At 41.7% G+C, this 26,447-nt stretch overlaps 1 protein-coding gene across 1 annotated transcript in view; it reads right to left on the bottom strand.

The window, feature by feature from the left end:
* Positions 1-22,462, bottom strand: part of OTC (ornithine transcarbamylase) — a 38,179-nt gene extending 15,717 nt beyond the window's left edge. The window contains exons 1-5 of the mRNA XM_073358322.2: positions 22,310-22,462; positions 16,682-16,820; positions 15,997-16,078; positions 9,014-9,101; positions 2,777-2,930 (exon numbers count right to left, since the gene is read on the bottom strand). Of these exons, the coding sequence (XP_073214423.1) occupies positions 2,777-2,930; positions 9,014-9,101; positions 15,997-16,078; positions 16,682-16,820; positions 22,310-22,386 (540 nt within the window). The 5' untranslated portion in view covers positions 22,387-22,462. The remainder of the gene's footprint in view (positions 1-2,776; positions 2,931-9,013; positions 9,102-15,996; positions 16,079-16,681; positions 16,821-22,309) is intronic.
* Between the last annotated feature and the right edge of the window lie 3,985 nt (positions 22,463-26,447).

The following is a 26,447-nucleotide window of genomic DNA, read 5'->3' as shown; positions in this document are numbered from 1 at the left end:
GTCTGTATAATCTCTGTCTGGTTCTGTGATTGTTTCTGTCTGCTTATAATTAATTTTGCTGGGTGTAAACTAATTAAGGTGGTGGGATATAATTGGTTACATAATCATGTTACAATATGTTAGGATTGGTTAGTTAAATTTCAGGAAAATGATTGGTTAAGGTATAGCTAAGCTGAACTCAAGTTTTACTATATAGTCTGCAGTCAATCAGGAAGGGTGGGGGAGATGGGAACAGGGGTAAGGAAATTGGAATCATGTTTGGCTGAGGGCAGGAATGGGAACAAGGACACAGGTGTAAGGCTCTGTGGTATCAGAGCTGGGAAGGAGGACACTAAGGAGGGAAACTGGAATCATGCTTGCTGGAAGTTCACCCCAATAAACATGGAATTGTTTGCACCTTTGGACTTCAGGTATTGTTGCTCACTGTTCATGTGAGAAGGACCAGGGAAGTAAGTGGGTGAAGGAATAAGCCCCCTAACAGGAACCTGCTACCTATGTGTCATGTTTTTTCTCTCCAAACCATAGAAGTAAAGTCAGAAAGAAACATGGAAGTTAATAGTTGTGCTTTTTAAGCTCCAGCAGAAAGGCATCCCAGAGTACAGGTGACAGTGCACTACTGAGCAGCACTGCAGCTGGTAAGTATGGAATATAATACTGTTATATAAAACATAGGAGTCATATGGCTATTGAAAACTTGCTAATCTCTGGTAGGAAAAGAAGTGCTAATAGGTAGAGTGTTTATAAGACAAAAAATAAAAGCCCAGATGAAACTGTTTTACAATTACACTCAGCATTTAAATGAAACAAATGACTTTTTATCACTTCCAAAATTCTAGTTATGACTCACTGCCTTACATAAATTAAGCTGCACACAAAGGCTGGCTGAGTGCATCTCTCTCAAGTGTACCTCATTCTGAGGGATGACTCATTTCAGTTCCAAGGTTACCTCTGTTCCATAAAGACTTGGTGTCCCCTCACTTTTACAGCTGAAGATGACTTCTAACAAAAACAGGGTCATCAAATGTAGAAGGAGTCATTTACGCTAAAGCAGACTGAAGCTCCCGAGTCATAAACAGCGCATAACATGTCTCCTGTGGCTCTTTGCAGCACATATTAAAACGCTGTGTGATTTAATTATTAACCAGTCAGGATGCTTTAACTATGTTATTAACCAGCTGTAGTTGATAAAATAGTAATAATACTTGGTCAGTCATTTTGCTGTGAGAAGAATATATATCTATATAAAAATGAAATATTTCCTGTCATACTGTTTAAATATGAATACATAGTACTATAGTAAATGAAACAATGAATTCACACTACTGGGGCTCTTTGGGTAATGTTGATTGCTAATTTGGCTCCTGAACCACTGAGGTCTGAGTATCACTGCACTAAAGGAACGAGCCCGACAGCATGTAAAGTTTCCTGCATGAATAATTTTCTCTCCCCCCTCATTCTGGTTCTTAGCCATATACTCTCCTACATTTGGGCCTTCACAGGCTGAGACATGACTGAATGATCTAGGAAATGGATAAGAACGGCCGTATTGGGTCAGACCAAAGCTCCATCTAGCCCAGTATCCTGTCTTCTAACAGTGGCCAATGCCAGGTGCCCCCGAGGGAATGAACAGAACAGGTACTCATCAAGTGATCCATCCCCTGTCACCCATTCCCAGCTTCTGGCAAACAGAGGCTATGGACACCATCCCTGCCCATGCTGGCTAAAACCACTCATGGACCTATCCTCCTTGAACTTATCTAGTTCTTTTTTGAACATTGTTATAGTCTTGGCCTTCACAACATCCTTTGGCAAGGCGTTCCACAGGTTGACTGTGCATTGTGTGAAGAAATACTTCCTTTTCTTTGTTTTAAACCTGCTGCCTATTAATTTAATTTGGTGACCCCTAGTTCTTGTGTTATGAGAAGGAGTAACTAACACTTCCTTATTTACTTTCTCCACACCCATCATGATTTTATAGACCTCTGTCATATCCCCCTTTAACCACATCCATACAAAGTAGTTTCTATTCATTCAGAAAGTAAGGAAGCATTTGCCAAAATTTTCATCCATCCCTACAATGTACTGATGAATTTTTATAAGCCAGTTCTTCAACTGGTTGTAAATTGGCATAGCTCTATTAACTTCAGTAAAACTATGTTGATTTGCATTGGCTGAGGATCTGGCCCTGTATGTGTACAATTTTACATAGTTATCACATAAAATACTATATTAAAATCAGAACAACAAAATGTGATCCTAATTCATTCCTTCTCAATGTAAGCAAGGTTTAATGTATCCTCATTAGGGACTTACACTAGTTTAACTAGATTGATTTAATCAATCTAGTTGACCCAGTGCATCTTTCTAACAGAAGACAAGGTCTCAGTCTCAACTATAAACAGGTTACGGCAAGGACTTCAGAATGAAATGCTGGCTCCATGGTAAATCTCTCACTGATTTCAATGGGGACAGGAGCTCACAGTTATCCTAATCTGTAAAGCACCCTCCACATTTTTTTACATCCTGGGCTCAGTCCAGCAAGTAATTTAATTATAAACTTAACTTCATTCCCACATAAATTGATGGGATTATTCAATTGCTTAAAGTATATTGTCCGATTGGGGCCTCTATAACCAACACATATTCCAAATGACATATCAGTTCCATCTCAAAATATCTAAGGATAAACTGCTTGGAATAGGACTTTTCCCAATATTTAGCAAGACTGATTAGTTTTCTAAAAGCTGTGTTCTTATCAAGAGAAGGGTATTATTACCTGCAGTGTAAGGTAATCAGCTAAAATCTGGATAGGATGGTATGAATCAGACAGACCATTGACTATTGGGATTGTGGCTTCTTTCGCCAACAGGTCCAGATCAGATTGTTTATAAACTCGGGCCAAGACTGCATTTGTCATGCTAGACAGCACCCTACGGTAAAGCAAAAGATATCCAAGTCAAACATCATAAATATATTGCTTCTTTATTCTTCAATGTGCAATGTATAAATATTAATAAGTGGTGGTAATGAATAATTTTTTTGCAGTTGCCTGAATAATATACGATGTCTGAATAATCCACTAAAATGCAGGCATTTAACAAGCTGTAAGAAGTAAAAGGAAATTATTGCTCCACACGCAATCCCATTCAATGATTTTCTATTTCATTTTTGATTGTCACTAAAGCAGAACTAATGATGCAACATTAATAAATGTGCAGGTAATAGAGGCGATTGTTTGACAATATAAAATGACAGGGATTCAATAACTCAGAAAGATGTAAAGAACAACAGTACCATCCTAATGTGTAACCTATATAAATCTATTTTGTGACCCACACAGTAACACTATTAAAGTGGCATCAGAGTTCTAAATTAAACTACAGGGATAAAGATATTTAGCATACATCACTGGCACTCTAGCTACAGCTCATGGTGTTGTGCCTTGGAAGTGGGGGTTCACAGAGGAGTATGGAATGAGAGCACTGCATTTTCTATATCATATGGATATTCTTAGGTGAATCTAGCATGAAATCAGAGGCTTAGCTTTGCAATTCTGTGCTTTTGTGGAAGTAATCAGGCACTCAAGTATAATGATTTTGAAGTATTTTGTATGTTCTAATGTTTTCTCGTAGCATCTTAAAACCAAAAAGGCAAAACTGTGAACAGAAGGGTATGGAACTGTGACACAAAGGCTATTGGTGGTTCATTACTCTGTCAGCAATTCTTGTCAGGCCTGGCACACTCACTGCACCTTCCACAGTTGTCATGATCTGGACCTAAAAAGTGTCGTGTAAGGTATCATACACAAACTGGTTTCACACTGGTCCGGAAAATCATTGTGAGGTGTATGTACAGGATATGTACAAACAGTTATAAATATGCACTAGAATTAGATTCTTTAAATGTGTTTGGCAAGCAGTACATAGGCCTAGTCTGCCCTAAAAAAGGGAATGTGTATTTGCTTGTCTGTCCAGCCTGGTTGTCTGTCAGAGACAATGATGCTATATTTACATAAGAGGTAAACAAAGCCATCAAGCTGGGGAGACAGCCTATCACAACTATCACAATAGGGGTAGCAGACTGCAAAAGTGAACATGGTCTCAGCTCCCTGGTGGACACAGCAAGCTGAGTTCCCAGCAAGGCTTCCTGGCTCTTGAAGTAGGCTCAATGAACTTTGGGAGGATATAAGGAGAGAGAAAAAACCATTCTGGTATCTTTCACCTGAAGAGACAAAGGAACTGAGGACTCTGAGATCTGTGAAGGGTTCTGGCCAGCTATACTGGAAAAGAGACTTCATGAGAAACACTTCTTTGAACAAGAGAGTCTAATTAGTTAAATCAGGTTTTAGTCATAGAAGCATATTTTTATTTTTGTTTGCATGTAACCTTTCTATCTTTATTCCTTATACTTGGTATCACTTAAACCTATGTTCTTTTCTTAAATAAACTTGTTTTACTTTTACTATAAACCAATTCAGTGCAGGGTGTGTTAACCCAAGTTAAATTAAGAGGCTGCAGTGTAATGTCTCTTTAAAGGAGGAACAAACTTAATAACTTCTGCAAGGGTTCGGTGAGAGGGCTGGACACTGCAGGGAAGATGTTTCTAGGGAAATCTGGGACTGGGAGGGTGTTGGGGTCACTCTGCAAAAAGTAACTGAGCAGTGGGAGCCAGGGTGTTACCTGCAGGCATTAGGGCTGGACACTCCAGCAGCATAGCATTTAAGGCACCCAGAGTTGCAGGGCAGGTGGTGACACAATCCCTTACTGGTCTTGATTGAACCCTAAAATGTCACAGGAATGCTCTTACAATTGGTGGATTGCTGACCTGCCATGATGGATTCTTACATCTCCTCTGGAAAGATAGGTCCCAGTGTCAGAGTCCTTACATGGGCAAGTCTCCCATTGAAGTCAATTATATTGTTGTTACAACTGAAATCAAACATTCTTTATTCAGATAAGATTCCCATTAAGGGAGTTAATTCTCTTTACTGAAGTCTTTGCAGATTAAATTGTTGATGCCACCTATACAGGTAAAGAGGAAGAACTGAACAGAATAACCTGTAAGGTTGCTGTTTGTGCCATTATTTTTTTCTAGCTAACACGTTATAAAGGTATGACTTTTGTTTAATCTACCTTGGATGCGTGTTTGGGAAAAATGTAGTTTTATTTTTGACTGATAAAGAGCTTCAAGAAGATAGATCCCTTTCAATGTATGGTAGCTACAGGGAACTCAGCCATAACATGGCCTAATGCTAGATTTCTTGCCTCATCTGTTGAAAAGGTAGCCACTGCAGTGAATACTGGAATCAGTGAATACTGACCACATGCCTTATGATTAAGGTATCACCTTTTGTAACCCTGACTCATGTCACAGAACTGGAGCCAGGAAATAAAGGCCAGTCTCTTACCAGCATTACTGTGTCACACATACCTTTGTTATGCTACTAGAAAGTCCAACTGAGAACTGAAGGTCCTGTTAGAATCTAGACCAGACTGAAGTCACTAGGAAGCTGGAGCTGGCCTGAGAGGAAACCAGGCTCACCCATGGCTGAATCGGGCTGAAGCTAATTTGAAAGAAATAGCCTATAGCTGGGTTTGCCCAGAAAGGGAGACCTGGACTAAATCAGAGTGATCTTGAGAGAAGCTGGAGCCCATGAGGGTGTCTGTGAGTTTCTGAAGACAATCGGAGGGGCAAGGCCCTGCACCCTGGGGCTGATTACCAGTGGTTACCCTGTATCTGGGAAAGTTACCAAGATTTCTATGTTGATACTAACTCAATGTAATGCTTATGATATTTGGGAGTTTTGCGATGTCTGGTGTTTTTCATAAGGCCCCCAGGTCCTGCAGACATGTGATTATGTGTGACTCTCAACTTTAATTTAAAAACAATTGCTAGCCCTGATGGGTGTGGAGGAAAGCTTGAAAATATGACCCAAGTGCACCTTAAAGCCTCAAAAACCAAAAGGCAAAGAAAAATAACTCCCTGGTTATTTTTTTGAAAGTCTTGTAATTTGAAAGCTAATTTCGAGATTCGGGAGCACTGGGTGTGGCAATAGCGCAGACTCATGGAACAGCGCCCAAAGATTCAAGGAGACAGGGAAGTGTTTCTATCCAAAATGTATAACCCTAAAAACGGTTCTTGAATAAATGGTTTAATCTTCTAATTCAACGCTACCAAGCCACTAGTGGGGTTGTTAAAATGGCTTCGGGGCATATAGTGGTGGGCAGGTGAAGGGTGCAAGCCTATCCCTTACAAATGTAGGAATTGACTCCTGCTCATCTCAGTGGACTCTCAAGGTTAACAACTGATTGCTTCAGTGCCAGTGCTGCAGCTCAGCACCTGTGCTGTCGTAATGTGTGGTGACCCGTACTGATGTCACGGTAGAACAATATGGCATGGCAGGTACACGGAATGCTGGCAGTGTTTCCATTTTCCTGAGGGGCCGGACATACTAAGCAGCAGTGAAAATGTTAAAGACCCTTCATAGGCTAGAACTCTGTTATTGTGTAAGTGTATGTCTTTAAGAGCTATTACGTAGCACAGAGGAGCTCTGTTATGGCCAAATTATAAGTCACTAAAACATGTTCTCAGTGGAAACATTGACAAACGCTGACCTGCAACGAGGCTGTATTTCAACTATTATAATAACCTGTGGGCCTTTTACAGCCCTCTATCCCCCTTTACATTAAGCTTCAGCCTCCACTATTTCTAAGCCTTTAGAGCCCTAGGTATGAAGCTGTAATTATTTGAAATACTCTCCAGACTTGTTAAAACTCCAGTATTCCTTGTTTTTTATTGTCTGTTTATTTTCATGCTCCTTGAACCAGGCTTCTATATTGGTATCTACCTATATGCTAATAATGCTAGGGAGGTCACTCACAATGCTTCATTTGTTCTTTGTGTGAATGGATCAGTCCTGCTCCTGGGGAAGTCAAAAAGGATTTTGCTATTGACTTTATTCAGAGCAGGAGCAGGCCCACTGTATCGATCAGAACGTCTTTGTTAAGTTGAGCAGCTTGCCTGCCAGGTCAGTAAATGACCAACAGCCTCCAAACTAAATACAGTGTCTGTGCTTTTTCTGTGCGGTATTGCCTGGGGATGGCTTTCTTTTAAGTGGTGGGGGGTACTCTCCCTGGTAAGTCTCACCCTTTTTCCCCTGTCCCTGGAACCAGTTGCTAACAGCAAAGTCTAAACTCCTCATCTTCCCTGCTAAACTATCCTCTCTTCCTCCCTCTGTCACCTTTGGCAACTTCCTACCCTCCCTGTCAGTTTTCTTTGCAGGCTGGAGGCCACCCTCCACTTCCCTCTTTCCTTTGACCCCCTACCTTCAAGCTGCCACCACATCCTGCCCTTCTCCAAAATCCATCCATTCCTTAAGCAAAAAAAACAAAAAAAAAAAAAAAAACAATTCTCACTTGAATTACTGCAACCTTTCTTCTCTGGCATCATGGACCCTCCCCTCATTCCATCCAAAGTGCAGCTGCACCTTTGCTCTGACCACATCCAGTCGCTCTTTAAATCCCCTAACCTTTGCCTTGATCAAATGTGGTCTTCACGTTCCAGCTTTGGCAAATATCTCCCAACTGCCACTGTGATTTTTGTGTCCATTTGATCCCCTTTCCCTCTCTCAAGCCTGTCAACAATTTCCTGCTGCTTGCTTTTCAAACCCTCTTAAATGGTGTGTTCTCACTTTACTGCTAGCCAGTGAGAAACCAGCAGGCAGGAAGGGGCTGGGAGAACAGTGCTCTCTCGAGCTGGGGGAGGAGCTCTCCCTCTGCCTTTAATAGAGCAGGGGAAGCTGTCCCCCTTCTGTTGTAATACTTCCCTGTCCCTAATGTCCCTGGAGTTACACCAGCGATGAATGTGGTCTGGTGAGTTTGGATGGCGTACCTGGATGTAACAATAGCTGCTCTAGCAGCTTCATTTGAGGCAACGTTCTTAGGTGTAGAAAGAAAGTCACTTTGGGAAAATGAGGTTGAATCCCATTGTAGCATTTGAATTCAAACAGAAGGGAGATGAAGTAGGACTGAACAAAGGAACAACCCAGAGATGGAACCTGAGACTGTACTGTGCCTCCCTGACAGCTTAGGCTGCCTCTCTCTGCAGCTCCCATCATTCAATGGGTGTTAGAAACCTACACGTATAGATACCAAAGTAAGCCATTGGGTGGTGCTTTAAGTAAAACATGTTAACATGAATTACAATTAATGCATATTCTGGTGTCTTCAATATCCAGTCTGAAGAGACTGCAAGCCTACCTTTCTATCATCACTGCCCCATATCCACTCTCCTTCAACTGATGAAGGTGGAAAAGGACACTCTAAAATGTCCAAAAGCTTGGTCTTTTTCTATGTTTTCCTTGGATTCATTGCAAAGGGAAAAGCAATGCAGTATTGAGAAACCATCACTCCAGCTAACAACTGCAAAGAACACAGTCAGCAGGAGAGAGAAAACCACGGCTTGCTGATTATGTTTCTTGAACTGAGCTTGACAAGCCTGAGGTTGTGTGTCTTTCGACGGAGCAGAAAGGACCTTTTCGAAAGGTACTAACCTTGGAGCATCTGAGCCCTGACACATTAATCTTAAACTACAGAGGGGCTTCTTAGAAAGCAGCACAATACTCCAGATTGTATGAGTCATTAATAAAGGCTTAATGGGGAGCGAGGCAAAGTGACAGCATCTGCAAGAAATAGCCTCCCACTTCTGTGGTTTTAAAAACTCTGGTCAACTTCCTGTAGAATGGGCTGGGGGGGGGGGGAATCCAAGGGCTCAATTCACCCCCACTGGATGGAAAAAATGCAAAAAGGTGACAAGTGAATTTTTTGCAAACTGCAAAAATGTGGAGAATTTTGGGTGCCTTTGAAATTTCATGGAAAATAATACTTAGGGAGTCTAAAATCATGCAAAAAGTTATTGGCAACCTGGTGTGTTTATTTCACAACATTTTCTCACCAATTTCAGCCAGATCTAGCACTTTCACATATGTAAAACAATCCCATGATATTTTACCAACCGTGCTGTATCTGTGAGACTCTCGTTAATGCCCAAATGTATATCCTGGGTTGTAAGGAAACAAGGATGTCCCCCAAGGAGAGCAAACCCTGCAAAGATTAAAAACAAAACACAATCTGAATGGTTACAATTTGAGATTTAAAAATAAATCCTAGAGAACAGGTATTTGCAACAACAACAGCAGTAAGGAAGGCACCCCCTTGTTTGGGACATTTAATGCCAGACTTCACAAAACAATGGTAAATACGCACTAGGGTGAAATCAATTCAAGTTCAGACAGCCCTCCAAAAGGCCTTTAGACACCACTTCAAACCTATGTTCAAGGCAAAATCCATGCAAGTTCATGCATGGTAATATCACTGAATCCCCACATTAAGGGCTGGGTTATTCTTTTCTCACACTAATTTATAGCCACTGATCTGAGTGAAGGTACATATTTGTGTAAATCTAGTTTAAGGAGATTAGGACCAGGCCCTATGGATGAAATTCACTCCTGTGCAGGCACAAGCCCTATGCACCATTTTAAGTGGGACTTAAGTAGAATCATAGAAGGTTAGGGTTGGAAGGGACCTCAGGAGGTCATCTAGTCCAACCCCCTGCTTGAAGCAGGACCAATCCGCAATTTTTGCCCCAAATCCCTAAATGGCCGCCTCAAGGACTGAACTCACAACCCTGGGTTTAGCAGACCAATGCTCAAACCACTGAGCTCTCCCAAGTACTGGGGCTCTGCGCTGATGTGAATTTTACCTTACGGGCCAGATCCTGGCCTCTGTTCTGCCTGCTTTTCACTGCTCCAGTGTGCGATAACAGCTATCTTAAAGAGTTGGTTGAGAATTATCCCAACATAAGGGGAAATAGCCCTATGCCACCTGCCTTCCCAGCCTCAGCGTAGAGGGCATGTTGGGCACAGTCTGGGTGGGGGAGGCCTGGCTGGAGTGTTGCCATGAGGGCTGTTGCACATGGGTATAATTTAGCACCACTCTGACAATGTTCTAAATGATATGCTTGAGGGAGCACAAGGCTGGTTTAAAGCCATATTTGTGCCCCAGCTGCTCAGATGCAGTGACTAGCTCTGGTGCAACTGAAGGTCTGGGCCTAAGGGTTTAAACTGGGCTTAAGTGGCCTTGTGAGGCTCCCTCTGCACTGGGGTAAATTTCATCCACTAGAGCAGTGGTTCTCAAACTAGGGCTGCCACTTGTTCAGGGAAAGCCCCTGGTGGGCTGGGATGGTTTGTTTACCTGCCACGTCCACAGGTTCGGCCGATTGCGGCTCCCACTGGCTGCGGTTCGCTGCTCCAAGCCAATGGGGGCTGCAGAAAGGGCGGCCAGCACGTCCCTTGGCCTGTGCCACTTCCCACAGCCCCCATTGGCCTGGAGCAGTGAACCGCGGCCAGTGGGAGCCGCGATCAGCAGAACCTGCGGACGCGGCAAGTAAACAAACCGTCCCGGCCCTCCAGGGGCTTTCCCTGAATAAGTGGTGGCCCTAGTTTGAGAACCACTGCACTAGAGAACAGTTCTTCCCTGGCAGGAGAATGGACTGGGTGATCTAGCAGGTCTTCCCATCTCCCATTTTGATTATAGGAAGTAACCAAACAAACCCTAGTATCATCATAGCATCCCACAGGCAGGTCAGCATTGTCATGGTAATTTGCTATCCTCTGGAGCAGAAAACACATCTTCAGTAGTTTAAAGGGGAGCATGAATCAGTGTTCATGTCACGCTCCTGCTCAGTACCTGGGCTGGGCAGGGGAAGCTAAGGATCCAACCCAGTGGACCAAATTTGGTGATGAATCCTGGTCATGTGCCACCTGAGGCACATTGCACATACGCTAAGTAGGAGTAGTTTAAACACAGCATTTTCTGGAAATAAGCTGACGTCGTTTTTCATTTGGTGTGAAGAGAGGACCACATAAACTATAGGAGAGTTTAGAATCTTTTGTCTGGGAAGCTGTGATCCAAAAGGTGCTGGGCAACTGTAGCTTTGTTAAACCTCAAGGAAGTTTAAAGTAGATCAGCTTTGTTCTCACCAGCAGATAGCACTGCAGGCATTTCCATTACTACAGCTTTTCACATGTGCTTTTGCAAGCATATTAAATATTAAAAGAATAACACCACAACTATTGTTCTTTACAAATGATTGATCTTGGGGTGAATATTAGTAGCTAAAATGAAACAACTATCGTGAGGACCCGAGCTCATGCTGGAAAGCAGAGACAGGTAATGAAGCCATGCACATGCTTCTCACTGTGGCCAGTTTTAAAAAGGAAACAAAGAGGTGTGTGTAGGAGGCAAAGCATATGTCCATAGAGCAACATGTGCCTTTTGTAAAATATACACTTCAGTGAGATTTCATGGCGCATAACTCAGAGCAGAACGTGTCCCTGTAGGAAAATCCCTCTCCTTAAAATCACTCAACATCTAGCAGTGTGGCTTACCCCTTAAAGGGCTGGAAGGCCATGGGCTACCCAACCCTCATTACTAAAGATGCAGCCCTTTATGGAATCAGGTAGTTTCCTATAAAGGGCAGCAGGTGGATGGAGTGAAGGGGAGAAAGTTCATGAAATAAGAAAGGTCCTTGTAGGAAAGTACTGGATTGATACCGGGGGTTTGGAAGGTACAGGCTAGAGCTGACAGAAGAATGAAGCCATGGCCAGAGGGCTGAACTCCAGTCAGAAAGATGGGGATTGACAGCTCTGGGTGGAGTAGACTGGGACAGAGGAAGAGTTCTGTGTGTAGCAAAAGAACAAGGGTGAATACTGTATTGACTTTTGTGTTATGGTTATGGACTTTATCTGGGGGATTTTGAGGATTGCTTGAACCATTTCTGTGATTAAACCAGCCCTGGGTGGTTAACCAAAAGAGATATTATGTGGTGTTCTTAAGGGGCCTGTGAAAGGGGGCTTACAGAGTAGCGTGCCTGCAAAGTGACCCCTACCTATGAGGGAGCACTCAGTAAAATGACCACCCGGTTACAATCTCCTATAAAAAGTTATCTGGGGGCTTGTTACAAAATGAGATGTCAAGGCTGGACATCCATGGAGCACATTCCATGAAGTGTGGTGGAAAAGGTTTGAATACTCCTCAGCCTGGTGCAAATAGACTTCAAAAACAGTGGTTGTTTTTGTTGCCTTATATATAGAATTCACCTATACAATCCATTTCTACTAAGATTATGAATAATTGGTGCAGAGAGTTGTGCACGCCTATCTTTGTAGAGTCATGGGCTGAGATCCTCACCCACACACCTCGACAGCTTGGTTCTATCATGGAGGCCCTGAGGAATAATCTCTTTGAGTGGCCAATTTCCTCATTGCTCTTCCACTTCTGCTGTAAGTTGGCTGGCACTGCCTGACAGAATTTGGCATGTAGTGTAGAAAATGCATTTTAAAGATTTAAAATTAAAAGCTCTACTTAGCGGCAATTAGGGCAGTGGTTCTCAACTGTGGTCCATCACTTGTTCAGGGAAAAGCTCTGGTGCGCCAGGCTGGTTTGTTTACCTGCCGCGTCCACAGATTCGGCCGGTGGTGGCTCCCACTGGCCGCGGTTCGCCACTCCAGGCCAAAGGGGGCTGTGGGAAGTGGCACGGGCCGAGGGATGTGGTGGCTGCCCTTCCTGCAGCCCCCATTGGCCTGGAGCGGTGAACCATGGCCAGTGGGAGCCACCATCGGCCGAACCTGTGGACATGGCAGGTAAACAAACCGGCCCGGTGCGCCAGGGGCTTTCCCTGAACAAGAGGTGGACCACAGTTGAGAACCACTGAATTAGAGGAACATTCACTAAATTAGGCTGAAGTCTGAAACCTAATGAATATTTTTAAGGATAGCTTTGGAAGAGGATAACAAGGTACCAAAGTAATCTGCCTTAGTAGTATAGCCAGTTCAGACAGTATCCACTACTGGGCACTCTAAATGCCAGGTAGTGTATTCCCGGATATGTTTCACTCATTCTTTAGGATGATGTAAAATGATGTAATTTTGTGTGAATATAAGTACATGGTGTGTTTATACCATTATGGACCTCACTTTTCTTTCACACTGGTGTGAATTGGGAGTAACTCCTTTGTAGTTGATAGTGGTATTCCACTATAGAGGAATCAGGCCCTGGGTCTCATGACATGAAAGAATATATCTGAAGTTGCCCTCAACGTTGAGTATTAGTTGTGTGTCCCTCCCTTATTTCAAACTTGCAGCATATTGTCCATATTTCAGTGTCTGTAGAATGGCCTGATTTACTACCAGTCAGTTCACTGATATTTAAGTGCAGTTACAATCGGAGCGGCAAGACATGACTGAGAGGCGGCATGATTTATGCCAGATATAATGGAAACATAGAATGGCATTCACCTTTATACCATGACAGAGAGGAAGCTTTATTTTACAGCCAATATATAACCATGTGGACTGCACTTTTTTCAACATACAAGGACTATGTGTATGTGTACATAGAATGAGTATGGGACTGTAACTGCAAACAGATGACCTTTCCCACTGTAATAGGAAGTGATAGTAATAAATTTGGTAGGTTCTGAAAAAACGGGTTTATTTTACAAACACTGAAAGTTATTGACGAGTCTTAATTTACACTAATAGTTTTAATGTTAATAAGCTGCTAAAATAATACGTGTACTAGAAATCTTGAGTGTATCAAATTAACATCAAGATTGTATTTGTTCAAAAGAACACCATTTCTCCATTACATTTCAAATCCTATCAGAATAATGAATTAGAAATAATACACGTTGGAAGAACTATAAATGTAAAATATGCTCTCATATAGCATTGCAAATTAACATGTATTTATTTTTTTAAGAACTGAGTTCTTTACAGATATGAGAATGGCAGGATCTCTCTCTCTCTTTTTTTCTTTTTTTTTAACATTTCCACAATGTTAACACACTCTTAGATATTGCACTGTGCAATAGTGAAATACAGTCATTTCCAGCTCAATTGTCCACCAGCTTAATGGAGTGTTGTAATGTTTGCTTACGCAAATTCACAAGGACAGATTATCAAAGCCTTGGCCCACACGTGACCTTTTTCAAGACCTCAGGGTGATTTGTGCCTGAGAAATGCCATTAGAGATAATGTGTGCCTCTGAAGTCTTGCAAATAACCAGTGTAGGCCTCACTTACACTTTAGAAAATTGGTAGGAAATGAATTTATTTCACAACAAAGCAGTGTGAGGCATTTGTTCTGATTGCGGAGGAAGCTGCCATTTCATCTTAAATAGCAGCTGGGATGTACAGAATTACCATGGAGGTGGAGGGAGGGGGAATACATGAATCTGCTGTGGAAGTCAGATCTTAGAAGCAAAGGGCAACATGATGTCTGTATCTGTCCTAGACAGAGGAGGGGGTGCAGGGAACAGTCTGACACATGCCTGGTGCACAAGTGCAGGAAACTGATACTAGGTGGCTCTATGAGATCTGATGTATAAGGGGGAAGGCTGACCTTAAAGGGAGTTGTCGGTACATTGGTCTGGGGTTAAAACTAGGGTGACCAATAGGGACAGTCCCGATATTTGGGGCTTTTTCTTATATAGGCGCCTATTACCCCTCACCCCCTGTCCCGATTTTTCACACTTGCTGTCTGGTCACCCTAGTTGAAACCCCTCTGAAGCTATGCTGATCGTGATTTGGAAGAAGGAGTAGAGAGGGGCATGGAGTCAGCAGGAAGACACAGGACCTCCATGCAGACACCTGTGGTGCCTCAAATTGCTTAAGATTCATATGTATATTGGGGGAATCTTCAGACTTGAGAGCAGAATAGTCTGCTCCTTCCTCCCCTTCTTCCTATGTTCTCTCTTCCTTCTTACAGAGAAATCTGGATGAACCTCAGTGAGAGAGGCCTTACAAAGTTAACCTGTCCCTTACATGGGACAATTCTACTTGAGGGAGGTTGGGCCCAGTACAGTTTACTTCAGGGTAAATGTGGGAGCAAAGATTTCCTCACCTGGTGGGTATAAATGTCTCCATAAAGAGAACACCAAACCTAAATGATTTCTTGGATGCAACGTTAGAATAGTTAGGTCTGTGCAAAAACATTATGGGCCCAATCCTGCAAACACGTAAGCCTCTGCTAAGAACATGAGTAGTTATGTATGTGTTTATTCTTTTAGCATCCACGTCTACAGTGCCTAGTATTATTAGGCCAGTATCCCTGTTCCTCCATCCCATCAAGTTTTGTTTCTCTAGAGGTAGTCATGGGGTTTTTCTTTTTTCTCTAATTTAAATCAAGATGTTGCTATGATTCTCAGTCTAAACCCATGCTCTGAGGGCTTGTCTACATGAAGCCTGAGGGTGCAGCAAACCAGTGTGTGAATGGACAGTGCACTAGCTTTCTAGTTGTAGGGATCTTGCTGCCACTCACTAAAAAGTCCATATCATGCTCTGGCATACCACTGTGTCAAACAACAGTATGTCAAAGCACACTACGGAACTTGTAGTGCACAGTAGCGGGGTCTACATGGTGACTTAATACATAACAGGCTTGTGTTCACATCCTGGCTTACCGCACACTAAATTTCCATGTAGACAAGCCTTGAGACTGACAACAGTTATGCATAATAAATTAGAAAGATGTTAGTTATGACAGCCTGTGCCGGGTTAAATTGGTTTTATTTCTAAAATGAGTGCAGGGCAAGCGTACAGCTAGCTAATATGGCATGAAGCTTATATCACGAAAACCTTCTGCTTCCTGTTGTTTTATTTCAGTTCTAACTTGTTTAGAGTTGACCCTGGGAGATTTTAGTGAACAAAGAGATGTTCCTGTAGTATTAATGAGGCATAACGGAACAAGACACTGCTCATACTGTCCAGTAAACTACCATTCTCCTCAGACTTGAGTTTCATCCTTGCTGCTCGCCAACCTCAGATGTCTTCTAAGTAGAAACTGCTAACTACATGATTAAGTAATGGTTTCATGATATGGACAAATGTACTCTGCAGAGAAAGTATTTATTATAACATGGTTTTGTCTAAATTTACCTGTTTCTGTGGATAATCTTGTTCGAGTACTTCTTTTCTCAAAAATCATGGCTAAAGATTTTCCTTGCAACAGAGGCAAATACTGAAAAACAAGAATGGAAGGGGATTTGGAAAATTGTTCACTCATTGTCCATTATCTAATATTTTCTTCACAGTTTAATGGCTGCAGGAAACTAATAATAAAAGCAGTAATTGTATCCGTTCTAATCCTCTGCCCCGCCAAAGCAGTCACTAGCATTGGGAAGAGTTTGGGAGAAACAGAAAGTTCTAGGGGCAAAAAGCATCTACATTTTTTTGTTTTGTTATTTTAAACAAATGAGAGAGATCTCTGACTCTTATCTTGCTCCCACAATACATGCAGAATAATGCTCCTATTCCTGCAAACCTTTACTTCTGCATGTAGCCCAACTGAAAATCACTGGGAATATCCAATAACAGGGAATTAGATAAGGGGTACACACCTTTGAACAGCATAAATCCCCTACTTCATCCAAAGAACAACACTTTGCCTTTTACTGGCTGGCCCTTCATTTGATGTAAACAATTTACACTAATTAAGAGTTGAAGTGGTTGTTTAGGACAAGCCAGTTTAGTTGTTGATTCACATGATCTTGTATGACAATCTTGATTTGGTGAGCTGAGTGACTGAACAAGCAAAGTGGATTTTAATTGAAATTTTACATACCTCTCCCTTGTCCTTTATTCTTTGTTTCAAATCTGATGCCGTCCATAGCAAATACTTTATTTCTTCTGCTGTGTAATTTTGCAGAGTTAGGAGGTCACGACCTTTCAGATTAACATTAGTTTGAGTTGCTTGCCCAGACCTACACCAAAAACAGGCTGTTTGTCATTGGGTATTAATTTGTTGCGCATGCTAAAGCTAATGTACAACCAGCTAAATCTCTTTCACTACCATCATTTGATGCAGTGAGATAACCTTCATGGAATGTGGTAATTAGTTTGTGACTTTTCATCTCACACAGCCACAACACTGCGTTGTTCGCTATATTAATCACCATTGTAACCATCTCTCTTATTATCATCAATGAAACTGATTTTGTTTCTTCTAACTTCTAATATTTGTATCTGGGTTATATAATCAAATAAATCCAAATGTAGAAAACCACTCAGGGTCTGGTTAAACACTTAAGGCTGCATTGTAGCTTGTTTTGAACAGAGGTGCAAAGAATTGGGGCAAGATGGCTCCTTGTGCTCTTTTTCCCAATCCCAACTTTGGGGTGCTGGCCCAGGACTGCTCATATGGATATAAATAATGTTTGATTTGTGAACCACATGCACAAATTTTCAAATTCGTTTCCAGAAACTGATATTGCCAATAAGAGAAACCAGCAGCTCATTGCTCAATAATATTTGATGAAGGGAGTAGGTTTGAGGGCTCATTCCAGAACCAGATGAAATGGAATGTTTATAGTCTCCCACAGAAGTGACACTGCAAAGTTCATATTATCTTACATGGCACATGACTTGATCAAACAGCAGAGTAAAGCCAATATTCCTATAACCTTAAACCGAATAATGAAGACTGATAGGTAATTTAACCCTTTCTCTGCTAAACAGGGACTGATTATATCTGCAACCCTCTTTATTATAACACAACTTGCACTTCACTAGTACTAAAGCTTAGAAGGTCCTAAGCCAAGTATGTCTTTCTCATTAATTGCAGTGACTTTAATTAGATCAGAGTCAAAACACCAAGAAGAATAAAATAATAAATGAATGGAGTTAGTGGGGTTTTATTTGCAAATACTTCCAACTCCAGTCCATTCCTGAGTAAAGCCTCAAGCCAATGCTCAGTTGAAACTGCTTCCAGCTGACAGGTCTCTGAGGCCAGGAATTGCAGACAAAAAAATCCCTAGGAGTGCTACTAGCAGTTGAGCTGAATGGGAGCACCAGTGCCATATGAAGCTCTCGAGGCTTCTGCTGTCTTTACCATCATGTCAAACTAGTGGGACTCTTTTTCTACGATCCTCCTGGCGTAGGCAAGACATGGAACTCTGCACACACAAGGTTCCAGACCTTACAGTTGTGGTACCACACACAGTCACGGCAGTTCTTAAATCTTCATGTGCAAATACGACAGATCTCACAGTCCGTCACATGTTCAACCCAAGAAGCAGTAGTTCTCCCTATAACTGAAAATATCCATTCTAAACACTGTTTTATTACTGACCCCTTTAAAAATGTTTGCTCCACCAGGTAAATTCTGTCCTCAACTCTTTTGGTGCAGGGGGCTTCTTTACAATGGAAATGATGCAGTAGCTGCACAAGCAGGGGCAGGATGTGGGGCAGTTGTCTTGCGTGGCATAAAGCCCAGCCGATCAGGATTCACTATATGCTCTCATGCAGAGGGGTGGTGGGCTGCAGGGAGGTGCTGGGTCACCACTGGATCCACCGCGAAGTTAACCTGGTTCCTATCCCCAGGGGCAAGGAAAACTATCCCCAAAGAGGCTATTCTAGCCATTAAAGATATATGCTGCAACCTTGCTCCCACTGAAGTCAATTGCAGAACACCCATGGATGTCAGCGGGTGGAAGATCTAGCACAAAAAGAGATTCCGCCAACATTGGCACAGGAATGTCAATTGAAAACTTTCCTATTTAAAATGATTCAGAAGATTCAAAAAGATTTCTACCTGGTCAGAAGTGGTTAGTACTGTGCACTAGCATCTGGGCCTGATTCTGCATTCATTCTGCACATTTACATACAACATCAGGGAGTTTTGCATATGAAATAACTACAACATCAGACTGGATTGTTTCCACCCCCGCCCCCCTCCCAAAGTGACATCTGTTTCAGGGGATATGTATAGCATAGAGACAAGGAATAAGAGTAGCCTTATGACCGTATTTACCAAAGGAAAAATGGGACACTATGTGGGGCTAGCCCGAGCGCCCCCCAACCTCCACGGGTCTGGCCTGAGCATTCACCCGAGTGCCCTACTCCCCGCACACGGGGATGGCTCAAGCACCCATTCACGCACAGGGCTGGCGTCACTGCTTGTGAGCCCTGTCTGCCCCCTCTGCGCAAGGCTGGGGCTGGCATGGCTGCTCACTCGAGCCCTACCTCCCCCTATATGGGGCTGGCATCGCTGCTCATCCCCTCACATATTCATCTGCACCCTGCTTTTTGGACAAAACGGGGCATTTGTCCCATTTGCTCTTGCCAACTTACAGGGCTTAAAAAAGGGACCGTCCCAGCCAAAACAGGATGTATGGGCACCCTAGAGTAGCCCACATTGTTTTTTAAATCTGGCACTGATAGGTTATTATAGGATGGAATTTTCACAAGCATTGGTATAACTGTGCGAAAGCAATGGTAAAATACCCACTGACTTCCATGGGAGCAGAGTAAGGCCAACCTGGAGCACTTTTGGAAACCTCACCCATAATTATTTTACATTTGCTTAGTAACAAACATCTATTAGTTGTATTTTAGTAGCTCTGAGCCAGGTTTACAAAGACAGGCACCTAAAGACGTGTAGTAGAGCTGGTTGAAAATTTTCTGACAGAACTTTTCCTCCAGAAAATGCTGCTTTGTGGAAACATTCTGTGGGAAGGTGGTACGTCCATTGAAACTTTCCATAGAAACTAGCCTGCTTAGTTTCCTGCTAGCCCAGGATCCCCAGCCTGCTGGGCAGCTGCCACCTGGAGCTTCCTAACTCTGCAAGCAGACAGCTCTCTGAGGAGTCAGGCAACACAAAGTGGCAGCTACCCTTGGAGTCAGGCAGCGAGGATCAAGCTGAAGGCTCCCATTTCTGGTTTTCTCAGAAAGGAATTTTTCAGAATTTTCCTCCAGAATAATTTTGATTTTTTTGACTTTGCCCTGACTTGGAACAATTTTTTTTCTTCAAAACATGGAAATTTTCCACTGGGAGGGAAATTCCATTTTCCTGCCAGCTCTAGTAGTAGTTACTCATCTAGTGCAATATACAAAAGCACCTAACTCTCATGGTTAGGAGATTTTGTAAATCCCACTAGATGCCTAGCCATATATCTAGACCCCTAAATCCCTTTGGAAATCTGGCTTTGAAGTTCACAATGTTTGTTAACCCAACAAACCAGTAGATCCTAATTTTTAAATCTATGTGTTCTGTTGTTCTTAGCAAGATATTTCTGAAAGGATAGGTCCTGTGGGCTATTGAGATCTATTTATACCTTTGTCTAGCAAAACTTAAAAATAAAATACTATAAAAATAAAGCAATAAAATAAAATTTCAAATTGAATAACTAAGAAAACAACTAAAAATCACACAAAGCACTCAGTTGCAAAGCACCTTGCAATCAATACAGGTATGGTATAACCAGCAAAATCCTTTATTTGCATATATGTTCAAGTGCTCTACCTGATTTTACAAGATACACACTGACATATATTTGGACACTGAAGAGCAGATTTGACTTTGAGCCTTCATATGTATTGGGCAGTTCTCACAATCTCATGAAAAATAAAATAGCAAGGCAGACTAAATAACAGCTTAAATGTGATTCTGCTTCTAACTTTTATGGATATATACTGTAAGGAAACTTTGTTTCTTAATTGTTTCCCTTTTTTTAGATTAGGGCAGGGTGAGCAGGTCACTGAATTGATTGGAACATAAAGAGATGGCATGGGTTTTTATTTGTTTGTTTGCTTTTTTCTGAATGGCTCTGGGGAGCCAACGGAAATATTCAAATATTTGACTCCCAGGTTTTTAGCAGATAAATCTGAAGCCTAATGTTAAATGTCACCAGAATTTGGGGCCCATGCATGAGTTCTACTTCTATGGCTCTGCAACCTCTTGCTCCTCAGTCACTCCACTCTCCCTCACTGAGTTGTCTCTAACATTTTATTGTTTCCAGCCCTAAAAAAATTTCAGCCAAATTCTGCATGACCCAAACTGATCTTCAAGATTTATTAGCTATGGTCCTCAGCAATGTGTAGTGTTCCTTTCAGGGCTGCCAGTGTCTTTTCAAATGAGGCATAACTGACCAAATAAATACTAGTGGCAGTTTGTATACAGGGAAGCAAAATCAATGTGAAAAATCGTAAGCCAAATAGGTTTTTTCTTTTTGAATGAGAGAGGCAATTTCCTTAAATCATTATCATAACTGGTTGACTTCCTGGAGCTCTAAACCATCATTTGGTTAGCTGGCATTGATCAGAGCTTATGGTGATATCTTAAGTTAGTAAGGGTTGTGTTAACATAGTCTCCCTTATAATCCGATTTAGAGGGTAGTTATGGTAAAAAAGTGAGTCTGTAAAAATAGCATAGAGAGCCCAATTAAGTTATGTGGCCACATTTGAGAAAGCGGAGCCACTGTAGTTATTTCCCCATAATGACTTCCATATCAAGTTTGCAACCAAAGCAAGATTTTGCTAGTCACCAACAATGCAAATGCAAAGCTGGACTATTACAGGGCATCCTTCACATGCGGGGATGAATAAATCAGAGAGTTCAGAAAACATTTTCAAACTGGTCCAAAGGAGAAAGAAGACAAGTGAAAATGACTTTTATAGTTTAATAGGATCTGTGCGTATGTAACCCTTGCATACAGTTTTTGAACACTTAAAAACTTGTTATATCCTGTTCCCATTGTAGTCAATGTCAAAACACCTAAAGATCTCAGTGATGCAGATTCAAGCCCTAAATCTCTAATTTTAACTTGTTCTTCAAGTTGTGACAAGGATTGAAAATGGTGTAATTAAATATTGTCATAGATGTATTTTTCAGAGGCCCACATGAGATGCGCAATCTACACTGTTGAAACAATTACATCCAAGTGCTGCTCTCAGATCTCCATGCTTAGTCTTGACCCTGGTATTATGCTCTTCCTGCATGCATGTATTATATGGAGAGAGAGCAGAACACTAGAGCTGAAATTCACCGTGAAGCTGTGAAAGGAGAATTTTCCCCTTCAATATTTGATCAAAATACTTGTCTGTAGAAATTACAGTCCCTTACATTATATTCAGATATGTGATTGGGCGTTTATGATACGTGATGATGCTACCTCCAGCACTCAAAGATTAATTGAATTTAAGAAAAAACAAATATTTCAGTGTGTGCTGCTAACCATTTGCAAAGAATGGAACATGATTCCAGAAGGACTGAAAAGTGAAAGGATAAAAACCCTCCCGTCTCATGTGCAATTACAGTCTGCTGCCTGAAAACAAAGAGCAAAACAGCTCTAAGAACGCTGAAGGAGGCCTTTAGCTGAGATACTGATCTCTCTACAGAACTCATTACTTTAGTTTCCAGGTTTATGATTCAAAATGTTGCGAACTGAAGGACAAATCTAAATGATACACTTACCGAAAATGTTGCACCAGTTGCTTGCTGCTCTTTCTTAAAGTTGCAGCACTGAGCAGGTTCCGCAAATTAAAGAGCATTTTCTTTTAGAATGAAAGTTGCCTTAGTCCGGGGAGCAAAGTCAACTAATCTGAAGTTCTATGAAGCAGAGAATGCCTTATGCTTCAGGGAGAGAGCAAAGGTAGTATCATGATGAGGCAACCTTATCTTGTATTTTCCTAGTTGTGAAATTTCAACCAGCTGAGAGCTGAGGTTGAATCTCCCCTTATTCAGATTTTACAGCTAGATGTTTCTCACAAGGTCAGTTGCACAACTCATTGTGCGTTTGCATGAGGGAGCATTACATTATGGCAGTATCAATATTATTTCTTAACAATGCCATGCTGTTAGGTATTTGTACATGAGAGCAAGATGGTGGATACAGACTAAGAAGAATGTGGAGCAGCAAAATTTATTTTTAAGTGTTCTAAAATAGTTTGCCTTTTAGGAGTAAACTTTCAAATTGTGCCACGGTGCTCTACATGTAAGATTCCCAATGAGGGTAAAGAGCTTAATAATTTTGTTTGTCTCTGGAAATTTACCCCTTCATCTTAAGGTGCTTACAATATTTGACAGGTTTCAGAGTAACAGCCGTGTTAGTCTGTATTTGCAAAAAGAAAAGGAGTACTTGTGGCACCTTAGAGACTAACAAATGTATTTGAGCATAAGCTTTCGTGAGCTACAGCTCACTTCATTGGATGCATACTGTGGAAATTTATTTGAGCATAAGCTTTCGTGAGCTACAGCTCACTTCATTGGATGCATACTGTGGAAAATTTCAGTATGTTCAAATAAATTTGTTAGTCTCTAAGGTGCCACAAGTACTCCTTTTCTTTTTACAATATTTGGTTAGGGTGACCATATTTCCTAAAGGGAAAATGGGACACTGCATGGGCTAGTCCAAAGCGCCCCCCTCCCTGCCTGCAGGGCTGGCCCAAGCCGCTTGCTACCTTCCCTCCCCATCGCGAGGCTGGGACATGATCACTGCTCATTTGAGCCCTTCCTGCACCCTGCTTGAGCCCTGCCTCCCCCACCCCGCACATTACTCCACACCCTACTATTCTGGCAAAAGTGGGCATTTGTTCTGTTTGCTCTTGCCAACTGATCAAGTTGGCAAAAGCACATCAGACAAATGCCCACTTTTGCCAAAAAAGTCAGGATGGCTGCGACAGGACTTAAAAATGGACTGTCCGGGCCAAAAACAGGACATATGGTCACCCTATACTTGGTAAATTATGGTATTGAAAAATATGCTCCTTTGATCGCATTTTTTTATCCGCTACATTCTGAATCTCATCTAGAAACTTCATATATTCTTGGTAACTTTGGTTTTATGCTACCTCAACTGAAAATAATGGCAGTTTTCCCACTGAATTGAGAAGAAGAATTGATCCTCATTTCTTTGTTTTTTAATCTTGTTCCAGTTTTCTGTTTTTCATGATTACATTTGTTTAATGTTTTGTGATGATCCCATAAACTAGTCCAAACCTTTCCAAAGCTTCCTAATTAATCAACAAGCAAAATGTTGTTTTTTTGTTTAATGGCCGATATGTTTCTTTGTGTACAGTGTTGTTCTAGCCTTGTTGGTCCCAGGATATTAGAGAAACAAGGTGAGTGAAGTAAATCTTTTATTGGATCAACTTCTGTTGGAGGGCAAAATGCTGAAGAAGAGCTCTGTGTAGCTCCAAAGCTCGTCCTTCACCAACAGAAGTTGGGCCAATAAAAGATATTACCTCACCCACTTTGTCTCTCACTGTTTCTTTGATATTCTCTATGGAGAAGGCAAGGGGACATGCCATGTGCCCAACCTAGTTGGGGCAATGCTCTATATTTTGTTAAAGTGTTTTTGCAAGGAAATCTGTTTTATTTTTTGCCCTCTCATAGTGAAGTATTGCTGACAGCAGAGAAAATAATTTAATTAGAGGCAGAATGGTCCAGTGGTTAGGGGGTTAGGCTGGGATTTGAGAGACCTACTGGCTTCAATTGCCTACTCTGCTACAGATCTCCTGTGTGACATTCACAACCCAATTTGGGGCCAGATGCTCAAAGTACCTACGCTGATTAGGTGCTTAACTCCCATTGAAATAAAATGAGAGTTAGATACCTAACCTTCTTAAGGATTTTTAAAAATCCCGTTAGACACTTCTCTCTGTCATTAGGCACCTGAATACCTTTGGAAATCTGGCCATTAATTTCTCAGTTCCTCATCTAGGAAATGGGGATAATAATACTTCCCTACCTCATAGGGGTGTTGTGAGGCTAAATAAAGACATTAATGATTATGAAGTACTCAGATACTACAGTGATGGAGGCTGGGGGGGAGGGTGTCTCAGTACCATAGACAGAAGGAAAATTAAGGCTTGTCGACATACAGTCATTTGTTCCCTCAACATTTGGCAGCAGTATTTTAAAACTATAGAATATAATGTGAACTGGCAATAAAAGGGCCCAGTCCAATGTCCACTGAAATCAATGGAAGGACTACAACTTCACCAGTCACAAGCTCAGTAGTGACAAGAGTATTTCAGCTTGTCCTTGAATACAAATGTAGCAGCCTTAGATGCAATCAGGTAATGTGTAATAATAATAATTAATAATATAATAAAGTATAAAAATATTTGTTTCCTCCTCTGTCACTGGGCTTCCTCTTTGACTACTGTATTCATTTAAAAATACCGAGATGAAAGCAGAATCATCAGCAAACTCATTTTTTATTATATTATTTATATTGCAGCAGCATTTAGCAGCCTTAGTCATGGGCCAGGACCTGCTCTTGCTAGGTACTGTACATGCACTTTTAGAGTATAGATTGCTATATTTTTCTTCAAGGAAGACACGTAATAGGTACAGCTCAATACAATATGCACTGTTGCCAACTCCTATCACTTTATTGCAAGTCTCATGATATTTGGTCTTTTACTTAAAGCCCCAGCTCCTGGAATCAGGAGATTATGTGAGAATTTCAGGATTCATTTTTTTTAAAGTAAGTTTGTAGCCCACATAACTATGGAGAAAAGCTTGAAAATGTGCCCTAGGTGCACCCTGAAAGTTCAGGAATTATAAGGCAAGTAAAAAGAACGTGAAAATATATATCTATATATTGCAATCTCATGATTTTTGGATATCTGACTCATGATTAGTGAATGCTAGGGTTTGGCAGTGCTGAGTATATGCATACATATTATGCACTAGCCAGCTATGAACAAGAACCAGTCTGGATTCTGATCACCCCAGAAACCATTGAAACTTAGTTCTTTGTACCATGTCATCTGACCTCTGATGTTCAGGCAACCTTATGACTTGCATTAGTTACCATGAGCGTTTGTTCCCTATCTCTTTTTGTCTACAGTAGGGGTCGGCAACCTGCGGCATGCGAGCCGATTTTTACTGGCACGCTGCTGCCAGCCGGGGTCCCGGCCACTGCCCCTGCTCAGCCCGCTGCCGGCCTGGGGTTCTGTCCACTGCTGTAGTGTATTAAATTCCTCCCCGTAGGAGTGTGCTACTTGTGGATCACCAGGACTGGCAGCCGTAAGTAGTACACTGTAAGTAACACATTCCTATGGGGAGAAATGTAATACACTACACCAGGGTAGAGAAGGCTGTGCCTCCCCAAACAACCGGCCCACTCCCCGCCCCCTGATTGCCCCCCTCGCAAGCCCTGACCCATCCAACCCCCACTCCCGTGCTCCTTGTCCCCTGACCACCCCCTCCTGGGACCCCCTGCCCCCTGACTGCCCTGCTCAGGCTTTTTGTATATTGTAGTAATGGTTAAAAAATGTATGTTAAAAAATACATAGGTCTGATGAAACAAAGTAGTTGTATTTATGTGCTTGTGCTTAATTTGTGTTTTCGATGATTTACCTTCTAAAAAAATCTCAGATGTTTCGCACCCACAGAAAGAGCATCTCACACCCCCAGAAAGGGCATCGCGCACCCTAGGTTAAGAACCACTTCACTAAACTGATAAGAACTGCATTTTAATTTAATTTTAATTGAAGCTTTTTAAACATTTTAAAAACCTTGTTTACTTTACATACAACAATAGTTTATTTACATAATATAGACTTACAGAGAGAGACCTTCTAAAAACCTTAAAATGTAT

Source organism: Lepidochelys kempii, chromosome 1 (assembly GCF_965140285.1).
Source record: "Lepidochelys kempii isolate rLepKem1 chromosome 1, rLepKem1.hap1, whole genome shotgun sequence".
Classification (NCBI taxonomy): Eukaryota; Metazoa; Chordata; order Testudines; family Cheloniidae; genus Lepidochelys; species Lepidochelys kempii.
Note: the sequence above shows the minus strand (reverse complement) of the source record. Positions and strands in the feature narration are given on the sequence as shown.